This window comes from Haliotis rubra, unplaced genomic scaffold (genome assembly GCF_003918875.1).
Source record: "Haliotis rubra isolate DU_JTF1 unplaced genomic scaffold, ASM391887v1 Scf651, whole genome shotgun sequence".
Classification (NCBI taxonomy): Eukaryota; Metazoa; Mollusca; class Gastropoda; order Lepetellida; family Haliotidae; genus Haliotis; species Haliotis rubra.
The window spans coordinates 150,881-175,167 of record NW_025767359.1 but is presented as its reverse complement, the minus strand read 5'-3'; the positions used below and the strand labels follow the sequence as shown (position 1 = coordinate 175,167).

The window sequence follows — 24,287 nt, the reverse complement described above, 5'->3', positions numbered from 1 at the left end:
TTGGGGATTCAGGAAATATAAATCTACTTTTATTGAATGACAACACATTCAAGTGCTATGACCAAACCGTATACCGTCAAATGACCAACCCGCCAACTACTAACAAATGAGACGTGACCAATCCGTACACTCAACGGCGAGGGGTGCCTCACAAGACGGACAATTTCAACAATTGAGAGCAAATCTGGTAACTCTGAATATGGCGCACTGATTGGTAAAATATCAAAGAGTATTTCTCAAGCTATAATTCACGTTCCTCATAACGATAATCCTATGTTTTCGATGATATTCGTGACAATCGGATTTTGACCAATGGACGGTGTGTGAACTGATGAGTGAGTGAGTGAGTGAGTGAGTGAGTTTCAGCCTCCTCAGAACAATATTCAAATCATACCACAGTTTGGTTTGGGAGAAAACCTTAAATACTTGATGTACATATCGGTAAAACCTACGTCCGTGGGCATGGTGCTGCGAAATCTAGAAACACATTCTGCACGAACTGGGATTCGAACCCAAGACCACGGGTTTCTCCGTGTCCAAAGGAAGCAGCTCTGCATAATGATTTGCGGTACCGTGGATGACAATGCCTCCCCGTGCTCTCTTAACTAAATGTGACATCGTGGGTTTAAGGCAGTTACCTTTTACCCGATTGTAGCCACATTCTAGCGGGGACACTAGAAATTGGCTTCACACGTGGGGGAATCGAACCCAGGTCTTTGGCGTGACAAGCGAACGCCACCGCCCATGTGGGTTTAAGCCTCTTTTTTACGACACCAGAAACCGTTTTTAAACATTGATTCCAAAGGGAATGAACTTCTGCCCTCGGCGTGAAGTGCGAACTCTTTACACGGCGACCACGTTCCGTTATCCCTTATAAATGGAGCGACTGTGTATAGCCGACTAGAGAATGTTAACTGTGTTGAACCGACGTCCCAAGGAGGACAATTTCAGGAAATAGCTGAAGCACTAGCCAGTGACAATATGGCAGAGATGAAGGACTCATTAGAAAGTCTCTCCAATGTGCCACATAGTTTCTAATTTATGTAAATAGTTTACAACGTCAAAAGCGTACACATGTTGATTAATTGTCAGTTAATACCCATATCTCTGATATACAATTGCATATGAAGTCTTTTAGATGTAGTGAATACAGACGAATACGCATTTAGCCGACGGACTGAAGTGTATATCTCCTTATTCTACAATATGATATTTAACTTTCATTATCAAAATATCACCTCTGTTTTCTTAGCCCATGAGTAAATAAGAAATATATTGCAAATACATCAGCCTCATCTAAATACCAGATGCCTCAACAACCGCTACGATAGCCCTGACCAAATTGCAAGTTCTGTAACGTGTGCGTGGATGCTCATATCAATGACCAGGATTAGAATTATGCTTGTAACAGAAGACTAACGGGATGTGGTGGCCAGGGACGATGACCTGGTCGACACATGTCTTCGTATCCCAGTTTGGTAAATAGATGCCCATGCTGTTGATCACTTGATTGTCTTGTCCAGACTCGATTATTTACTGACCGCCGTCTTATAGCTGAAATATTGTAGAGTACGGCGTTAAACAACACAGAAACCAGTTTTAGGCTATCGGAAAGTGTCTGGGGGTAACTTGGCAATGTTTTTATTCATTTTCAATGGTTGCTAGTTTCTTCGAAATTAGAAAATGCATTTGAATAGCAATGACTGTTTTGCGAGAGCACACTTACATCACGGTAAGGTCTCGTCAACATTCGGAGCGGTGAGGTAACCAAGTAGTTAAAGCCTTTTGTCGTCACGCCGAAGACCCGGGTTCGATTCCCCACATTGTACGTAATATCCCCAACAACTTGCGCCACATGGGTACAATGTGTGAAGCCCATTTCGGGTGTTCCCCGCTGTAATATTGCTGGAATATTGCAAAAGGCGGCGTAAAACTAAACTCAATCACTTATCAACATTATGACATTTAACTTTCAGTTGTGACAATATTCTCATGTCACAGTTGCCTTGGTTAGTTAACTGATTAAGTTACGAACATACCAGACTAAAATACACACGACAGGTAACAGCGTTAACAACTGCAGTAATATGTTTAGGCCAACTCTCAAAGCTTTTCCCCAACAGTGATTACTTTACTACAGAAACATATTTACAATGAATAGGCTGCAAGAAAACACGATGCAATTCCTTAACAAAACCCAAATCTTAAAAATTCTCCTCTGGGGCCTTTGTTTGATATGCAGTTGCCCTAAATATGAATACCAATCATGCTCCTCAAATACACTTGGTATAAAGGTAGTGATTTCCGTGAATTCATACATTGTTGGATAACATCTCAGTTACATTTTAGATAAAGCATTTGAATTTCAAAACATGTATTTGAGAGAGGATGGATTTATACTTAGACGGCTGATCGATCTTCGTAAGCATATTGTCCAAACAAACTTATATTTAACTTTCAGTTATCAAAATATTTCAGTGTCACACTTATCTTTGAGAGTAAATACTAACCAAACTGCATATAGATCAGGCTCACATACATCGCACGTGCTACAACAGAAGCTACTATAGGCCTCCTCTCAAAGTTCTTCGCAAGTTTACTTTAGGAACATGTTGAAAACGTTCGAGCTGTAAGCACATACGCTGTACTTGTTTTACAGAATCTCCTTAGGGGTTTTGTTGAACTAGCACGTGTCCTAAATCTGTATCGTGTATTCTAATCATGCTTATCAAACACACTGGGGATGTAATGACTCCAGTGAAGTCATACTTTGTTGGATAATATTACAGTACTTTATTCTCGTGAATTCCCTTCACTGCAGTTTCAAGTGATTTTCCGTGAGGAGTAAATGACTGACTACTGGGGATAGCAGAATGATAGCTCTGACCAAACCATGTTGGTCTGTAATGTGCTTTACACAGCAGTTTTCTGTAATCACAGGGGATTCAACTTCAATGAGGTCCCTCAAAGTTCGCAATCCCGTCGATAAATAGAATTTCTTCCCGACCTTGCCTGATCCCAATATATAATAACTTCAATCAGGATCCCACGAGATCTGTACACTGCAGTGATGAATAGATTGGAAGAGAGTTTCTGACATGTAACGAAATAATGATTATATTTCTACAGCCAAAATCAGAGATGCAGTGTCTGTGATAGTCAGCTACAGTCAGAGTTTTCGAGTGGTGAACTCGGACAAGTCAAATGCATCAAGTTGTTCTCCTTGAAGTTCATTTAAGTGTTAACCGAAGAAAAACCATCTTCGGGTCTATCCTCCGATGTACATCTTTGTGAGGTAACTTTCCAAGGCATTTCAGTACTGCTACAGTCTTAAGATAACCTGTCTGACTGATCGCACGCCACTTCCCGCAATATGCAGTTGATCTTTTATCTAGGGTCACCGGAAATGTGCATCATATACACTTATGTAGAAATGGATCATCAGATTATACATAAATGAAGACACACACATACACGCACGCATGCACGCACACACACGCACGCACGCACATCAAACACGCACACACGCACGCACACTCACACTCACACCAAACAAATGTACACCCAACACACACACGCTTACACATACGCACACACGTACGCACACACTCACACATATACCAAACACATGTACATCCAACACGCTCACACACACATCAATCCATCATCCATCCCCATCCATCCATCCACACACACACATCCACACCCTTACATACAGACATACACACCTACACATCCACACATTCATACATGCATAAATACATATATAATACATTAAATAGAACAAAATATTCAGATGCGTTTAAATCTGGTTATTTTTATCAGCTGAAATATTGGTCTTCTCTATTTCCCCATCATTCTTTACAAGTTGTCTCAATACCTGCTTACAAATTTAACTTATGTCACGCCAGGGGGCTTTAAATGCTACAACCAAACTCTTAGAAATTCTTGAGACTCCCAGGAACACGTACTATTCAATAAACGACTAAGGTCCCATCTGGCAATGGTAACTATTAATAATCTAAAGGTTAACATCAATGCGTGGTTTCGGCAGAGCTATTTGCGACTTATTGTACCTTTCACAACTTGCACAAAAACTCTTTTCGAAATTAATATAGAAGTCGTATAAAATTATGAAGCTACGTTTGGTGCGTTCCTATAAGATAATTGATCCATATTTGCCTCATGAGCATTTTTCTGGTTGTTGTTTTCTTTCACATGAACAAGGCAATGCTATCTAATTTTGACTGAAAAATCGACTTCTTGAAATGGGAAGGATATTTAAGTTGCATTGTCTTTTACTTCTACACCATGAAACGATACCAAAAAAACCAGCGCTGATAAACCCATTATCTTTACATTTGTTTGGTATATAAAATATTTGTATTCGCTCTTGTACCACCAACTGTGGTTATTTGAGAATAAATGATTGATTGATTGAAAAGATATATGCAGCGACATCTCCAACTCCGACGTGAGGTAAGTGTTTTCTAAGGGTTTTCAATTCTCACATCTGTGACGATGATGGTGTTATAGTTGGTGGTGATGTTGGTGATGGTGATGGTGATGTCGATATGGTGATGGTGGTGTAGATGGTAATGACAGTGATGGTGATGATAGTAATGGTGATGATCGTAATGGTAACGGTGGTGATGGTGGTGCTGATGATGGTTGTATAGTTGGTGGCGATGGTGGTGTAAATGGTAATGACAGTGATGGTGATGATAGTAATGGTGATGACCGTAATGGTAACGGTGGTGATGGTGTTGTTGATGATGGTGATGATAGTAATGGTGATGATCGTAATTGTAACGGTGGTTATGGTGGTGTTGATGGTAATGACAGTGATGGTGATGATAGTTGTGGTGATGATCGTAATTGTAACGGTGGCGATGGTGTTGTTGATGATGGTGATGACAGTGATGGTGATGGTAGTAATGGTGATGATCGTAATGGTAACGGTGGTGATGGTGTTGTTGATGATGGTGATGATAGTTGTGGTGATGATCGTAATGGCAACAGTGGTGATGGTGGTGTTGATGATGGTGATGACAGTAATGGTGATGATCGTAATTGTAACGGTGATGATGGTGGTGTTGATGACGGTGATGATAGTAATGGTGATGATCGTAATGGTAACGGTGATGATGGTGGTGTTGATGATGGTGATAACAGTAATTCTTGAGACTCCCAGGAACACGTACTATTCAATAAACGACTAAGGTCCCATCTGGCAATGGTAACTATTAATAATCTAAAGGTTAACATCAATGCGTGGTTTCGGCAGAGCTATTAGCGACTTATTGTACCTTTCACAACTTGCACAAAAACTCTTTTCGAAATTAATATAGAAGTCGTATAAAATTATGAAGCTACGTTTGGTGCGTTCCTAAAGGATAATTGATCCATATTTGCCTCATGAGCATTTTTCTGGTTGTTGTTTTCTTTCACATGAACAAGGCAATGCTATCTAATTTTGATGATGGTGATGACAGTAATGGTGATGGTAGTAATGGTGATGATCGTAATGGTAACGGTGGTGATGGTGGTGGTGATGGAAATGACACTGATGGTGATGATAGTTGTGGTGATGATCGTAACTGTAACGGTGGTGATGGTGGTGTTGATGGTGGTGTTGATAGTAATGGTGATGATCGTAATGGCAACAGTGGTGATGGTGGTGTTGATGACGGTGATGATAGTAATGGTGATGATCGTAATGGTAACGGTGATGATGGTGGTGTTGATGATGGTGATAACAGTAATGGTGATGATCGTAATTGTAACGTTGATGATGGTGGTGTTGATGATGGTGATGACAGTAATGGTGATGATCGTAATTGTAACGTTGGTGATGGTGGTGTTGATGATGGTGATGACAGTAATGGTGATGATCGTAATTGTAACGGTGGTGATGGTGGTGTTGATGACGGTGATGATAGTAATGGTGATGATCGTAATTGTAACGGTGGTGATGGTGGTGTTGATGATGGTGATGACAGTAATGGTGATGATCGTAATTGTAACGGTGGTGATGGTGGTGTTGATGATGGTCATGACAGTAATGGTGATGATCGTAATGGTAACGGTGATGATGGTGGTGTTGATGATGGTGGTGGTATAGTTGGTGGTGATGGTGATGGTGGTGGTGTAGATGGTGATGATGGTGATGATGATGATTGTAATGGTAAAGACACAGTTTGCTTGATGAATGATGACATTTTGACATTAATGTAATACACAATACTGTTCAGATGAAACTTGCGTCCAAATGATTAAAATTACAAATACATAGCGTATTCGTCAGGCCCTGTTACCAATTACACTTACGCCAAGCTTTGTAGACGTTTTATAAAATAGAAAATGGTTCAATATATTCCACACTGACAGGTGAACAGGTCACATGGGGATGCTTTTTATGCAACAAAACATTCGTCTGTCAGTCGTAGCTTGTTATAAAGGAATCATTAAAAGCTACATGGGTACCCACGTCCATAGTCCCTGGTCAGACACAGAGCGACTACCTGATTTCCCCTGAGCCAGACCAGATTAGTGGTACACTGCAGTGGCTTTAGCCTCATAATGATAAGATTGCTATTTCCTGAACTCTATACCAGCAATAAATATATTTGCATGCATATCAACAAACGAATATGTTTGGACGCTCTCAGTATGCAATTCTTTCGAGTAAGATTAGATTCAGATGCCTTGAGTTGAAATAGAACGCGGGGGTTTGTAAGTAAATATGAGAAGATATACTATACATCAAAAGTTTAGACTCACTTAAAGCATTCTCACTATATGTTATGCATATATGCATGGTTACATCGAAGATGAATTTCTCCACTAACTTGGGGGAACCTACTGTAAACCTTAAGCAGATGAATTGCATGAGGATCGTGCATCAAATTGCGTGAAAATATCGTGCATATGAACAGCAGCCTTTTGGTGTAAAGTTTTGTTAAGAATTCGCCAATTTTCACCGAGTTTTTTCATTTATTGAACTCATGACAATAATCTCTTCAACGTCACGCATTTGTTTTACAATACATCTTTAAACAGTATGGGATATTTTGCAAAGTCTAGTTTAGAACAGTTGACTGAAGTAAGTGGCTACATTTACACTAGTGAGTTTAGACTTTAGATGGGTTGTATATTTATGTTCTGTGTCATAGATAAGACGGCTACAACATCTGAAGACCTTGGCTATCGCCCCCGGTCGTGATGTTGCCAACAGCGTCAGAAATCCGCATATATCAATCACTGTTTCAACAGAATAACTCGCGACAGCTGAGACAAGGTGGTCGAGCACCAGGTGTTGTACTTTGATTTGACGTCTTAAAGTCGAATAGAAATGCTTGAATATCAAAGGCATCGCTTGCATAGGCCTTTACAAAATAAGTGTGTTGATATATTTCCTAGAGTGGGTGTCAGATAGCCTGAATATTTACATTATTTGCTCAGCTCGCGAGTGGGTCAAGTTTGATTTGTATTGGTTTGAAAACTGCAGGACAAATGTTTGAAAGTAGCCCAAACTGAAGCAATGAAAAGGGTATTTGTTTTGATGTATTGAAGTGTTAAAAACGGAGGTAACCCCAACATAATCAAAGGCAGCATTATAATGAATATTTCCAACCGAGCATTACAAACTGGGGGTAAAATGGAAGTATCCACCAATATTTGATGATGGTTACAAGAAATGTTTATTCGTTTATACTGTATTTAGGGACGGAGCGGTAGCATATCGGTTAAAGCATTCGCTCGACACGCCAAAGACCCGGGTTCAATTCCCCCACCAGTGTTTGGGTGACAGTGAGTCCAACTGATTAGCGATAATTAGAACGAGACACCTTCTCGGTTCATTATGAGGTGAGAATTTGTCCTGATAAATTTTTCTTTTCGCTAATATATTGAATTTTAGCATTCCATATTAAGCAGCGAATTTACTTTCACCTTTTGCATGTGTGTATTATCATGCTGATATAACATCCATGAGTGATGTGAGTGATGCTTTCAAAAAGGTGGACGAGGATTCGAAACTTTGATCATAGGTTTCTAGTGCACCTGGGGGACGCAAGTCTGATGAACACCTGAGACAAATGGGCTACCTGTGTGCCTGTTTCCTATATAAAGACAAATATGATATTTACCTAGGGGCAATGAATAGTGAAACTTCAATTAAACTGGTTTCATCAAAATGCCTCGCGAAAAGATTTAGTGTCTGCAGATCAATAACAAATTGAGTGAAATGAACCATTCTGTGAAGGTTCGTTGCTGCATATGCATGTACTGCCACCTTCGTCAGAACAAACACTATGTTTTGCACCACTAAGCTAAGCAGTCCCACGAGACTTATGTAACAGCTGTCTCCCTCATTGTCACATCAAGCCGGCACTCACACAACGGGAGAGCGTTGCAGTAATGTAAGCTCCTAACTTCACCAGATCCGTCAACTAGCCTTTCCAGCTAAGTCAATCCCAAAACTAAGCTAAGCTCCCCACAGGGTTGTGTTTATGAGAGAGCGCGGACATGTGACGGCCACGACGCTGCACAAGGTGAAACCCTTCTCCCCATGTAACCAGTGACTCCTTTCAGCATTGGTCGGCATAGCAGGCTAATACTAATATATAATACTACTGTTCTGAATGTCCAGCTTTCCCTTCTCCATTGACGTGTTCAATAACATTTCACGAAAACAATTTCATAATTCTCCAGTGATCCTCTCCGATGTATGACTCGTTACATGATTAATGCTAGCCAGGTTATTATCCTGCAATCAGCCGGCCCAACTGCCCTTTCAAAAACAATGACATTCCACTTTTTCCTCCGTTTGTACAATAATGTGAGCCCGGCAAGACCCGTGTCATGACGATATCGCATGCCACGATGCAACTCTCTTGAACATATATTTGGGACTGGCTCCACAAAAGCAAGTAATTTAGTGAAAGTAATTACTTTAGAGCACAGCACAATACAGTATTCAGGTTCAATTGAAGGCGAGTGACGTTGAAGAGATGTATTGGCTATTTTTTCCACCATTGTGTAACACATGGTCAATCTATTTCACATCGCATGCTTCTTCATGTTTGATTTACGACACAGTGACACATAAACGAAGAGAACATAATGCTTTTATTGTGTATTTCATTGTCCGTAGTTTGTAATGTAAAACCGAAGCAGATTCTTTCATTTTATTTATCCCCAACTGTTTGTGATAGCATTACCTCTTATCGTATCCAATGCTGCTAAATAATTAAGTCATAATTACTAATACTTTGTTATTGAGCCACAACAAAATATACTTCCCCGATCATGTTAGTTTCTTTGAATATTTATTACAAAAAATATTGTCATAGGATTTCAATGAGTTATCTCAAATATGTAGTTCCATCTCATAGCTACCAAAAACAACTATTTATTGGGATATTTAACATTTAGATCAATTGTATTTTATATTATAAAGTTTCAGTCAGTGATGCAACATTTGTGTAGAATATATCTTTTAGTTTCGGAGTTGTTACACAAGTTTAGTTGCACAAATCTGGAAATGCATTTTGAACGAGTTAACCGTTGTTAATAAGTATGTCATATTGCCTCTCACAGTTCGTTGATAATTCCTTGAATGTAAATTACATCGAACATAAAATCGATATCAGCAGCGATACATGTAATAATATTGCTCAAAGAGAAGGGAGCTCAGGGGCCGAGCAGTCGCCTGAGGCGATACAGAACTGCATCTCGTGGGAACACCAGAAATCTTTGGTCGTTGGTATAAATCCAGGTTATGTCTGTTGGTTTGTCAGCATTATATCCGTGCCAGGGGTTTAATTTTCCCATCATTACATTTACGACTCAATAATATACACTCAGGGATCACAATAATTTCATGGGTTTTTAGTGTTCGTGGTTTGTATTTGAAAGCTGGTTGTAGTTTTACACGTACTATTTCTCGAGCTGTGGAGGATGTCTGTATATTTACAAATCAGCAGTAATAAAGGTAGATGATATTGCTCATAGGGACACATGCCATAATATGCGTAGGCCAACTCTCAAAGCTTTTCCCCAACAATGATTAAGTTTACTCCAGGAACATATTTACAATGTAAAAGCTGCAAGAAAACACGATGTAATTCCTCAAAAAAATAAATCTGAAAATAAATCTCCTTTGGGGCCTTTGTCTGATATGCAGTTGCCCTAAGTATGCATTCTAATCATGCCCATCAAATACACTTGGGATAAACGTGGTGATTGCTATACATTCATGCATTGTTGGATACCGTTTCAGTTATATTTAGAAAATGCATTTGAATTGCAAAGCATGTATTGAGAGAGGACGGATTTATACGTAGACAGCTGATCAATTTTCGTACGCATATTGTCCAAGCAACATTTTATTTAACTTTCAGCTATCAAACTAAAGTCATGACACCCTTATGTTTGTTTGTGCGTGAATACTAACGACACTGCATATAGATCAGACTCACATACATCGAACGAGTTACAACAAACGCTAAAATAGGCTCTATCAGTGTTCTTTGGAATAGTTTGCTGTAGGAGCATTTTCAAAACGTTACGTGAACTTGCATGTGCTCTAAATATGTATCGTGTATTCTAATCTTGCCAATCAAATACACTGGGGATGTAATGGCTGCAGTGAATTCATACTTTGACTGATTATTGTATATATAGCAGAACGATTGCTCTGACCAAGCCCTCGTGGCCCGTAATGTGCTTTACACAGCAATCTCCTGTAATCACAGAGGAATTCACCTTCAATGAAGCCCCTCAAAGTTCACAATCCTGTCGATAAATTGAATGTCTTCCCGACCTTGCTTGATCCCAATATATGATAACTTTCAAAGGGATCCTGCGAGATCTGTGCACTGCAGTGATGAATAGAGTGGAAGGGTGTTTCTGACATGTAACGAAATAATTGCAGGGTATATTTCTACATCTCAAAGATGCCTGTATCTACGATGCTATAGTCAGAGCTTGAAAGTGGTGAATTTGAACAAGTCAAATGCATTTGGTTGTTTTCCTTGAAGTTCATTTAAGTGTCAACTAAAGAAAAACAAACACGCACGCATGCACACACGCATATATCCACAAATGTAGACACACATGCACGCACACCACACAAACACACGCATACATCAACATGCAGACACACACCACACAAACACACACGTGCATACATCACACACGCACATACGTACAATTCTGGCATCCCCCCAAGAACACGTACTAATTAATAAACGACCCAAGATGCCATCTGGCAATGTCAACTACTGATCCAAGTTTGCTACATAAGGATTGTCCACATGTGCATTATTCCGTTTGTTGTTTTCTCTCACAAGTAACAAGCAATGTGATCTAATTTTGGCGTAATTTCGTCTCCCACTTTCAACGACTCAAGTTTAAGTCTGCAAAACCCACCGCCACCTGCAGTGACATCTCCAGGTCAGAAGTGAGGTAAATGTGGCAAATGATGGTGATGTTGGTGGTGATGTTGGTGGTGATGGTAGTGACGATGAGAATGATGGTGATGTTGGTAGTGATGGTTATAGTGATGGTGATGGTGGTGATGATGATGGTTATAGTGATGTGATGGCGGTGATGATGATGGTTATAGTGATGTGATGGTGGTGATGATGATGGTGATAATGATGGTGATGTTGGTAGTGATGGTAATAATGATGGTGGTGGTGGTGGTGATGAAGATGGTTATAGTGATGGTGGTGGTGCAGATGGTCATAGTGATGGTGGTGATGAAGATGGTTATAGTGATGCATTAATGCATTCCAATGCATTACATACAGTGCATAAATATCCTGTTATGGGGACATCTTTTTTGTTACATCTAAATTTGTTTATCTTCAGATTGTTATGGGAAATTCGAAATTTGCAGTACGCACGTATTAAGTATTTGTTTTTCAATTCTGTGATGTGCGGTTCCAAGTGAAGGTCATATTTAAATTGTGAATAGTGGCTGAGAAACGTTGAGCTGCAAATATCATTATGCCAAGTCTGGTAGGCTATATCTTTGATGCGTTGTTCGAAGGTTAAGATGAATAGCTGCACATCGCCAACACCTTGGTTTAACCATACATGTGACAATCCGGTTGTGAATAAAATAGATCTTACACTTGACACCCAATTAATTTTGCCCATATCGTCCAAAGTTTTAAGCATCTTATAACACTGTTTGGGATAACGTTGTTGATTCATGTGTAACAGTTTAAACCAAAACTTAATTACTTTGATCTGACTGAAAACATACATTGGATAACGTCCAAGTTCACCGAGGATAGCCTTGTTAGAAGCAAATTTTCCAATTTTGAGTATCTTTTAAAATACTTCATTTGAATCCTTTCAATTGAATCTGAATATTTGTGTCCCCAAATAATGGTGGTGATGTGATAATGATGGTGATGTTGGTGATGATGATGGTGATAATAATGGTGATGGTGGTGATGATGATGGTTATAGTGATGGTGATGGTGAGGATGATCGTGATGTTGGCAGTGATGGTTATGATGATGGTGATGGTGGTGGTGATGCTAGTAGTGATGGTAGTGATGATGGTGACGGTGAGAATGATGGTGATGCTGGTAGTGATGGTTATAGTGATGGTGATGGTGAGGAGGATGGTGATGTTGGCAGTGATGGTTATGATGATTGTGATTGTGGTGGTGATGCTAGTTGTGATGGTAGTGATGATGGTGATGTGATAATGATGGTGTTGTTGGTAGTGATGGTTATAGTGGTGGTGATGGTGGTGATGATGATGGTGATAATGATGGTGATGATCAAGATGATGGTGATGTTGGTTGTGATGGCATGATGATGGTGATGGTGGTGGTGATTTTGGTGGTGAATGTAGTGATGATGGTGATGGTGGTGGTGATGATGGTACTGATGATGGTGATGTGGTGGTGATGATGGTAATGATGATGGTTATGATGATGGTGATGTCGTGATGGTGGTGGTGATGATGATGGTTATGATGATGGTGCTGATGGGGATAGTTGGGATAGTGGTGCAGATGATGGTAATGATGATGGTTATGATGATGGTGATGATGGTGATGGTGGTGGTGATGATGGTAATGATGATGGTTATGATGATTATGATGGTTATAGTGGTGATGATGATGATGATGATGGTGATAATGATGGTGATGATCAAGATGATGGTGATGTTGGTTGTGATGGCATGATGATGGTGATGGTGGTGGTGATTTTGGTGGTGAATGTAGTGATGATGGTGATGGTGGTGGTGATTTTGGTGGTGAATGTAGTGATGATGGTGATGGTGGTGGTGATGATGGTACTGATGATGGTGATGTGGTGGTGATGATGGTAATGATGATGGTTATGATGATGGTGATGATGATGGTGATGTGGTGATGGTGGTGGTGATGATGATGGTTATGATGATGGTGATGATGGTGATGGTGGGGATAGTGGAGGTGATGATGGTAATGATGATGGTTATGATGATGGTAATGATGGTGATGTGGTGGTGATGATGGTAATGATGATGGTTATGATGATGGTGATGATGATGGTTATGATGATGGTGATGTGGTGGTGATGATGGTAATGATGATGGTTATGATGATGGTGATGATGATGGTGATGTGGTGATTGTGGTGGTGATGATGATGGGGATGATGGTGATGATGATGATGATGGTAATGATGATGGTTATGATGATGGTGATGATGGTAATGATGATGATGATGATGATGATGATGATGATGATGATGGTGGTGGTGATGATGGTAATGATGATGGTTATGATGATGGTGATGATGGTAATGATGATGGTCATGATGATGGTGATGATGGTGATGGTGATGATGGTAATGATGATGGTTATGATGATGGTGATGATGATGATGGTGATGATGGTGATGGTGATGATGGTAATGATGATGGTCATGATGATGGTGATGGTGGTGGTGATGGTGGTGGTGATGATGGTAATGATGATGGTTATGATGATCGTGATGATGATGATGATGGTGATGATGGTGATGATGGTAATGATGATGGTCATGATGATGGTGATGATGGTGGTGGTGATGATGGTAATGATGATGGTTATGATGATCGTGATGATGGTGATGGTGATGATGGTGGTGATGATGGTAATGATGATGGTAATGATGATGGTTATGATGATGATGGTGATATGGTGGTGATGATGGTAATGATGATCGTCATGATGATGGTGATGATGGTGGTGGTGGTGAGGATGATGGTTATGATGATGGTTGTGATGGTGGTGATGTGTTGGTGATGATGGTGATATTGGTGGTGATGATGGTTATGATGATGGTGATGTTGGTGGTGATGTTGGTGGTGATGGTAGTGATGACAGTGACGATGAGATTGACAGGGATGTTGGTAGTGATGGTTATAGTGATGGTGCTGGTGATGGTGGATGTTTGCTTGATGAGGGATGTATAAATCCAAATTTTGTGAAAATGATGTACATGTATTACAAATATACTGAGTCACATTCTTTCTTCAGGGCACTATAAAAGAACAAGAGATGGTAAGATGGTTAAATTGTTATTATTTCATTGCTGAGATCTGTGTGATGGACTCGATACACTGACAGTGCCATAATCAGTTCCATTAGGCTACACCGCCGTTCCAAAACATGGGTATACAGAATGTCAAGTCACAAGAATAAAAATGCGAAATTTCTCAGTTCAGTATCGTGTATGGCCGCCCCGCGCATTCACCACTGCCAAACACCGTCTCCTCATCGACTGCCTGATGCTTATGAACACGTGGTTGGGGATTCTGCGCCATAGCTCTTGCAAGGCAGCGCCAAGTTCCTGCAAATTCTGAGGTTGGTTCCTAAGACCAAGGAAGCCTTCTCCCAAGTGCATCCCAAACGTACTCTATTGGATTAAGGTCAGGGGACCTCGATGGCCAGTCCATGACGTTGATTCCAGCGTTTTGAAGGAAATTTCGTATCAACATCGCGGTATGCGGCCGAGCATTATCATGCTGGAACTGTAGACCTGGGCCATGAGCCGCCATGAAAGGAACGAGTTCAGGGGTGAGCACCTGGTCGCGGTAAGCAGCAGCTGTGAGGTTTCCACGGATGACCAGAAGTCGGGAACGGTTGTTCCCACAGAAAGCACCCCACACCATGCAACTTCCGCCCCCGAATCTGTCGACTTCCTGTACACAACATTTGGCAGACTCTATGCCTGCCGTCCGCGAATCTGAGGGTAAACCTGGATTCATCGCTAAAGACGACTCGATTCCAATCTCTCTGGGTCCATCGGAGGTGACGTTGGGCCCACAGCAGACGTTGACGTTGATGGAACGGCGTCAATATTGGCCCACGATATGGACGTCGAGAATGGAGATTGGCAGCCCGCAACCGATGTCGAATGGTCTGTGAGGACAGTCGACCTCTAAACATCTCAGCCCTGGTTCGTGTAGCCCTGGTCACGTAGGTGACGTAGGACGATTTGACAGTCTTCTGCTCGTGACGTCACACGTGGACGACCCGACTTTGGGCAATCAGAAGTGGTGCCAGTTTGTTGTAGACGACCTCGCAAGTCATACACAGTACGACGGCTGCATCCCATTGCTCTTGCGACGTCAATAACTGATCTTCCCGCTTGCAACATGCCAACGGCACGTTCACGTTGCACATTTGACAATCGTGGCATTTCAAGTACCGTTAGAGCTGTGGTTTAAAAGTGTTTTTTCAATTCTTGAGGCCAATGCAAACACGTGCATATGAAGAAAACTTCGATGCGAAGATCACGTGATCGACTGCACGTGCAAGACCTGATTTGGCACTAACGTCATTTGCACGACGAATGAATGCGTTTGAGTGGGTTTTGCTAACGTTTTTCTAGAGTCGAAAGATAGGGATCCCATTTCGGATACATAGATGTATCATCAGAGAAAAAGTTATTCATTATTTTTCAAATTACATTTTGTGAAGTTTCTTTTTATATGTAGCATATTCGTCAGGCCCCATTACCAACTACACTTACGCCAAACTTTGTAGACGTTTCATGAATAGAAAAATGGTTCAATATATTCCACACTGACAGGCGAACAGATCACATGGGGATGCTTTTTATGTAACAAAACATTCGTCTGTCAGTCGTGGCTTGTTATAAAGGAATCATTAAAAGCTACATGCTTACACACGTCCATAGTCACTAGTGAGACACAGAGCGACTACCTGATTTCCCCTGAGCCAGACCATATTAGTGATACACTGCAGTAGCTTCAGCCTCATAATGAGAAGATTGCTATTTCCAGATCTCTGAACCAGCAATAAATATATTTGCATGCATATCAACAAACGAATATGTTTGGACGCTCTCAGTATGCAATTCTTTCGAGTAAGATTAGATCCAGATGGCTTGAGTTGAAATAGAACGCGGGGTTTTGTAAGTAAATATGAGAAGATATACTACCCATCAAAAGTTTAGACTCACTTAAAGCATTCACACTATATGTTATGCATGTATGCATGGTTACATCGAAGATGAATTTCTCCACTAACTTGGGGGGAACCTACTGTAAACCTTAAGCAGATGAATTGCATGAGGATCGTGCATCAAATTGCGTGAAAATATCGTGGATGTGAACAGCAGCCTTTTGGTGTAGAGTTTTGTTAAGAATTCGCCAATTTTCACCGAGTTTTTTCATATTGAACTCATGACAATAATCTCTTCAACGTTACGCATTTGTTTTACAATACATCTTTAAACAGTATGGGATATTTTGCAAAGTCTAGTTTAGAACAGTTGACTGAAGTAAGTGGCTACATTTACACTAGTGAGTTTAGACTTTAGATGGGTTGTATATTTATGTTCTGTGTCATAGATAAGACGGCTACAACATCTGAAGACCTTGGCTATCGCCCCCGGCCGTGATGTTGCCAACAGCGTCAGAAATCCGCATATATCAATCACTGTTTCAACAGAATACTTCTGGCGCGACAGCTGAGACAAGGTGGTCGAGCACCAGGTGTTGTACTTTGATTTGACGTCTTAAAGTCGAATAGAAATGCTTGAATATCAAAGGCATCGCTTGCATAGGCCTTTACAAAATAAGTGTGTTGATATATTTCCTAGAGTGGGTGTCAGATAGCCTGAATATTTACATTATTTGCTCAGCTCGCGAGTAGGTCAAGTTTGATTTGTATTGGTTTGAAAACTGCAGGACAAATGTTTGAAAGTAGCCCAAACTGAAGCAATGAAAAGGGTATTTGTTTTTGATGTATTGAAGTGTTAAAAACGGAGGTAACCCCAACATAATCAAAGGCAGCATTATAATGAATATTTCCAACCGAGCATTACAAACTGGGGGTAAAATGGAAGTATCCACCAATATTTGATGATGGTTACAAGAAATGTTTATTCGTTTATACTGTATTTAGGGACGGAGCGGTAGCATATCGGTTAAAGCATTCGCTCGACACGCCAAAGACCCGGGTTCAATTCCCCCACCAGTGTTTGGGTGACAGTGAGTCCAACTGATTAGCGATAATTAGAACGAGACACCTTCTCGGTTCATTATGAGGTGAGAATTTGTCCTGATAAATATTTCTTTTCGCTAATATATTGAATTTTAGCATTCCATATTAAGCAGCGAATTTACTTTCACCTTTTGCATGTGTGTATTATCATGCTGATATAACATCCATGAGTGATGTGAGTGATGCTTTCGAAAAGGTGGACCAGGATTCGAAACTTTGATCATAGGTTTGTAGTGCACCTGGGGGACGCAAGTCTGATGAACACCTGAGACAAATGGGCTACCTGTCTGCCTGTTTCCTATATAAAGACAAATATGATATTTACCTAGGGGCAATGAATAGTGAAACTTCAGTTAAACTGGTTTCATCAAAATGCCTCGCGAAAAGATTTAGTGTCTGCAGATAAATAACAAATTGACTGAAATGAACAATTCTGTTAAGGTTTGTTACTGCATATGCATGTACAAGGAATCACCTTCGTCATAACAAACACTATGTTTTGCACCACTAAGGTAAGCAGTCCCACGAGACTTATGTAACAGCTGTCTCCCTCATTGTCCCATCAAGCTGGCACTCACACAACGGGAGAACGTTGCAGTAATATAAGCTCCTAAATTCACCAGATCCGTCAACTAGCCTTTCCAGCTAAGTCAATCCCAAAACTAAGCTAAGCTCCCCACAGGGTTGTTTTTATGAGAGAGCGCGGACATGTGACGGCCACGACGCTGCACAAGGTGAAACCCTTCTCCCCATGTAACCAGTGAATTCCTTTCAGCATTGGTCGGCATATCAGGCTAATACTAATATATAATACTACAGTAGTAGAGGAAATGATTGTCCTGGACCAGTTCCAACAAAAGCCTCTGCAAAGCCTTATTTCCCAAATAAGGCTTTGGTCGGACCCTTAGCTCTTGCTACCATTACCCCTACTATGAAAAAGTTTCAGACGCTAGCGGGACACGAACTCCACATGTTTACCTCACAACCGCGCCGCATTAACCGACTGAGCTACCGGGGACTTGGCTGAAGTATCTCGGTTTAACGGGACACCGCTATGCCGTGTTGACAGGAGGTAACACTGTGCCGTACGGTACGGTCAATAATTCTTCTCTTACAAATCCTCTGCCTGGCCCATCCCTCAAGTAGTGCAAGTTCGGCTCGTCCCACTTTTATGTCCACTTTATCTATGTTGTAAGTTTTGACTGACCATATAGGATCGGTGGCTCGCTTACGGCTATCACCCTCGTGTTCCCCCGGCTGGTATAGATATCTCACTAGGGCCCTAGTATCTGCTTGTCCTTCCCACGCAATGGAGCGGCCGACTCTGACACTATTGATTTTAGTTTGATAGCGTCTGCCGGTTTCTTACCGGTGAGACGGGTGACTTCATGGTTGATTGCCGACACCACCTTAGGTAACCTCGTGACCCATTCAGTCGATCGTTTTCCCGGGGCGGCCAACTCCCTCGCATACTGATGTCCGAATAAGCGCTCAGACAAAGTCCTATTGAATCTCTCAACTATGGCTTGGCTGCGATGGGCTCCAGCCGTGCCACGCCTGACCTTTGTATCGTGTTTGGCTAGCAGTTGTGACACGGCACCCATGAACTCCCGCCCGGGGTCAACTTGCAGCTCTGTTGGCCACGCCAGCGGACTGCGTTTGTATATGCGTTCGAATCCTCTGGCCACCTGGGCAGAATCTTTCGTGGTCAAGGGCTCGGCTTCCTTGTAGCGACTGGCTACGTCCACTACGGTTAAGGCATACTTGTACCTCTTGTCGGGTAGGAACAGTAGGTCTGCCTGGTGAACGCTATTAGGTATGTTAATACCAAACTTCCTTCTAGGCACGTAGCGTGGTGGTGACAAATAGATCTGCCACAGGGCTTGTTTTTCAAGCCACGCTTTGGCTTCCTCCGGGGGTACTCGCGCCATTTTAGCCAGCTTATCTACAGCGCTAGCTCCTTTCCAGTACCCACGCGGGCTATAGTAAATAGCCTCAAACTTTCTCTGGTTCCCCCGATATTTATACCTATGTTCTTGGTTCAATTTTCTCATGTCCATACGCGTACGTGTTTATCCCATCAATAGCTATCCAACGTTTAGTATCCATAGGCGACAGGGACGTCTTGTTTATTGTCAGTCCGTATATCTTATGGCCATCACTTCTAAGTGTGTTCATTTTATGTCTAAAGGTACGGGTCTTGAACAGGGCTTCCTTGAATCTGGCGTGTTTGATGTGTTGTTTCACCACGTACTTCTTAACACCCTTAGCCTTCCGGATCTCACTATTGTCGGCTTTCAGTATGGAGTACATCTTAGGTCTCAACCCTATGTACTCGGCTATGGGCGTGCCAGCACACTCGTCCTTCATCTTACCTAGAACCTTTTTATTTACCGTGCTGTGTATGGCATGGTCCTTGGGTAGTCGCTGGTGTCGCATACAAATCGAGGTGTTTTTTCATGTCCTCGTACACGTCCTCGGTTCGAATCTCCATCAGCAGGGAATCCGTGTCAGTGTACAGCACTTCGCACCTGTCGTCGTACTGTTTCTTAAGCTCGTTGTAGTAAAAGTCGTACATCAGGTGTTTGGATAAATCGAGGATGCTCATCCCCACGTAAACAGGTCGGTTGAATTTTATGTGACTTTTCTTCATGTGTAAGGCAACTAGGTCATCGGTGAATATCTTGCTACGGTTGAATGCCGGACTGGCTATCAGTCTTCAGAGCTTGTCTTCCTCATTTGACCGAACCAGCTTCGAGGTCACGCGTTTCCTCAGGTTCTCCATAGTCTTACCGAACACCGAGTTGTTCATGAGCTTGTAGAGATTTTTCTCAAAGTCACTGGTGGCAAGCTTTCGGAGGTCTGTGTTCATTCTGATGTAGGGCTCCATCCATGGGCTCTGGTCGAACACGAGCACCCTGTGTATTTTAGTCAGCCTCATACCCAACGACAGGTACAGCTGTAGGTTGCGATAGTGAACGATGTACTTGGTCTTATTCATTAAGTTAGGCACGAGTTTTTCAACGTCTGCCACCCGCCCACCTAATAAGTTATGTTGGTACTCAGACATCCAGTCTGGGTTAACCCTCATACGTTCGGGGGCCAGGGGGTAGCTGTTGTGTGATGTGTGTAATGCCTTGGGGTACTCCAAGTCAACCTCGAGGATATAACCTTTGTTAGAATCTGACGCGATGCTCATAACATCAACATGTGACGCCCATTCGAATCCCCCTGTGGGTAGATACTGGCTCATGGCCCAGCCGTACAGGTTGTTGGCGTCGAGGTAGAGAATGTGATTGGTTGGCTTGCTAGGGTCGTAGCCCTTCACGTATTGATTATTTGCTTTCGCGTATCGTTTGGCTGCCATGGAGATCCCACCTCGCAAGCCTTTCTCAATGAATAGGTGCATGTCGTAATCTGTAAGCAATTCCAACTTAACTCCGGTCTTTTTAAGCAAGGCATCCCACGACAGACCTGGGCTGGTGTAATACCATGCGGGGTCGAGTTTATACTGCTTGAAACACGTCCGCCTAAACGTCTCAAACACGTCGGCTAACAACAGTACATCTGTCCTCAAGTACAGGTCATGATAGTCACCCAGGTTCTTACAACCCAGTTTATTCCATACATTAATAGCGTGTGAGTAATCGTCTTGGGATATTTCCGAGTCGGTCAGATTGCTGTAAAATTCTCTGATGGGGGGGTAGTCTGGTCTCGGTGAACTTAGGCCAACTATCCATGTACTCATAGGGATACACACCCTTCCTCATAAGCAGGGGTCTAGTCTCGGCGTCCGTGTATCTATCGGTAATAGGGAAGGTATCGTTGGCCTTGACCAGACTGTCTAATGAAGACAATAGAAATTGTACTGAATCTATGAACCTAAGGCCGTTTAAGCTGAAGGAGATGTATCTCTCCATGTTGTTGGGGATGCACGTTATATTACCATCGATTTTCGCGATGGCCTGCATGATTAAGTGAGAGTCGTACCCTCTCAAGTTGTGAAAGACAACGGGAATGTTTATTGTCTTAGGGTTGATTCTAAGCTTAAGGTTACACGCGCTGTGAGCGGCGCCTCTATACTTACCGGTTACGTGACAGTGATCTCTTACCGAATCACCGTTAAGTGGTGAGTCACACACGTGACAATTAGTGCTACAGGCGTGAGCTAGCCTGTCGGCTTGGGTCATACGCATGGGAGCGACTCTATACAACGCATTCCTAATAATTTTTTCTTCCTCCTGCAAACACTTTAGAAACCTTTCAGCCGCGTCAGGACCCCTGTACACTACCGGAGCTTTCGTTTCCCCATCACAACGGACGACAACGTATCCAAACCCACAGGCTTCATGCTCCTGTGTTTTGAGTGTGGTTGGGGTCCCCCCAACAACCCCGCCTGTGGGATCCCCAACAACCGTAACAGGTTTGACCAAGGCTTCAAAGTCGGCGTATACGATATAAGGCACAGACATTTGGTTCTTGTGGTTGTCGAATTTTAGGATATTGTCACCTTCCTTTTAGGCATATCAACGCGTATGACCGTCTGCCCCACACCTTGGCAATCCTCCCGGTGGGATTCTAATAAATCAGCTCGGCTGAAACCGTGCAGGCATCGCACACAAAAGTGTTTTTCCCAACGTGCTTCGACTGGTCGTGCAACAACCGGCTGAGATGTTTTATCCACGTGTAGTGATACTTTTCACCTCGTTGGATCATGAATATATTGATAACTTGGTGGGGTTCCCCCCAAGGGCTGACCCTGTGTACTATTGTTGTGTTACCTTCGTGCCCAAAGACATTTATAGCTAGATTATTCTGTTTTTCTACTTTAGTGATCTGGGATATGGGGGTTGGTTCATCTATACCATCCCAGTTGAGCCCATCATCTTGGGGATAGCTAGAAAGCCTGTCTGAATGAGTGTCAGCTGGAAACAAGGCTGACCTGATAGCTACCCTCAGGCAATCGTCTCCTCTATTCTTAACGTTTACTATGGCATGTTTTTTTCCTATAGTAGGGAGGCAAGTCTAGGTATGACCCGCCTCTGAACGGCACGTAGTTAGCTATGTCTAGATAGACATTATCGATTTTATCTACAGCCCACCCGGACCCCAAGTGTGTGTAGCGTTCTAGGTATTCTCGTATCTGCTGAAAACTGGTATCGATCGATGCGTTAATGGTCTCTGTATGCGTGACAACCTCTTGCCTACCTCTGAAGTAAGGCTGAACGTACTCAGTGACCCCTCCCCCTGCCTGCTTATCGAGCGACATTTTAACTGTGATCTGAAACTTGATACTTCCCAGACTGTTTAGTTCCTGATTTATTTTATCAGCTATCAGTGGCTTAATATCTGTAATGTCTATGTTCCTATCAACATGCATGCGCCAACCTCTCAAATAGTTACCTACAGCGCGCTCAGTGGGTATGAACTGTAGGTCAATAGCTCTATTCTGCCGTAACAGTTCTACAAGCTGTGGTTTACTCATATGGGAATACCCACCTAACCCCAAATCACGAACTTCAGCTTTCAATTGTTTTACAGTGGGAGGTTTTGCTACGGGGGGGCATGTGATAACAATGCGTTTAACCCGGCTCTCCCCAGGTTTGAATAACCTGTGAACCCAAGCTGTTTTGCTTGAGCTTTTAATTGTTTTACTGTGAGAGGGGTTTCTAAACCTAGTAATCTCAACAAGGCTGGCTTCCGCATTCTAGAATACCCTATCACACCTCTCTGTCTGGCGATTTGCTTAAGCTCGCGTATAGTAGTCATAATTGCGTACACACCTAAGAGAATTAATGTCTAATTGGACCACAGTAAAGGGAGGTAACTCATAAAAAATATAGTGAGGCTGTTTCAATCCAGTACTCGCACTGTTGGATATAATATTCCTTGAAGTTGTGCGTATACTTGTAAAACAATTTATCTGATGTTGAGTCGTGATGTCCCCCCTCACATGTGAAGGGACGAGTATACTTAACATCCTCTTTAATCCATACCACTTCCAATATTACCTGAATCCCCATAAGTTAAGTTTCTCTTTGAGTATGTTTTTAACCAGAGATTCGATGCCGGGTATACTTTCCCTGGGGTCAATTTCCACAAACATAGCTATACGTATGTGTGTATAATCTCTAATTGGGTCACTACACTGTTATCTTGAGAAGCCGCCTACGTTCTTTTATGTAGGCCTTTTTGTTCTCGTAGATGAGGTGATGTCTGACTACGTTCGCTCCGTGAGCTTTACATAGACAGTAGTGCCCTTTAACCCCGATACCACACACAGAACACGAGTAGTTAGGGCTTCCCATGTGGAAACAACAATACCCCTCTGTCCTACATTTCTTACCACAGGGTTCGTTCTTCCCCATAAGTATGTATTCGCATCGGTATGGAGCAGGTCTCATGTTTAGCATACTTATATGAGTACTTAGTCTAATTGTTTTGCAACCAACGCAGTCGCCGCTATACCCAGCGCTATGAAGGCCAGTTCACGGTCCATTTGTCCCTTGGATGGTGTGTAGTACTGAGAGAGTGTGGGTTTATTGAGTGGTTCCAATCGTTTACCAGTTAATAAGAAGTATTCTCTCGCTGCGTCGTCGACATCGTGGAATGTTTGAACGGCATGGTTTTCACGCCTGAGTTGTTCGTTAATGTAATCGATCCTCTGGAGGCGTTTTTTAGCGTACTCGGATTGTGCTGTCTGTAATTTTTCAATAGCGAGGTCGTGCCGCTTTCTTTCGGCTTGTATT

The 24,287-nt window shown here is 42.2% G+C and overlaps 1 protein-coding gene across 1 annotated transcript; it reads right to left on the bottom strand.

Moving 5' to 3' along the window:
• Nucleotides 1–5,466: 5,466 nt before the first annotated feature.
• On the bottom strand, nucleotides 5,467–6,057 carry LOC124257198. The gene has a single exon (XM_046691217.1). It carries the CDS (start codon nucleotides 6,055–6,057, stop codon nucleotides 5,467–5,469), a length of 591 nt encoding a protein of 196 aa, XP_046547173.1.
• Nucleotides 6,058–24,287: the final 18,230 nt, after the last annotated feature.

Excerpts from the sequence above, each read along its gene's own strand:
- LOC124257198 (XM_046691217.1), bottom strand. The coding sequence starts at position 6,057 with ATGACCATCATCAACACCACCATCACCACCGTTACAATTACGATCATC.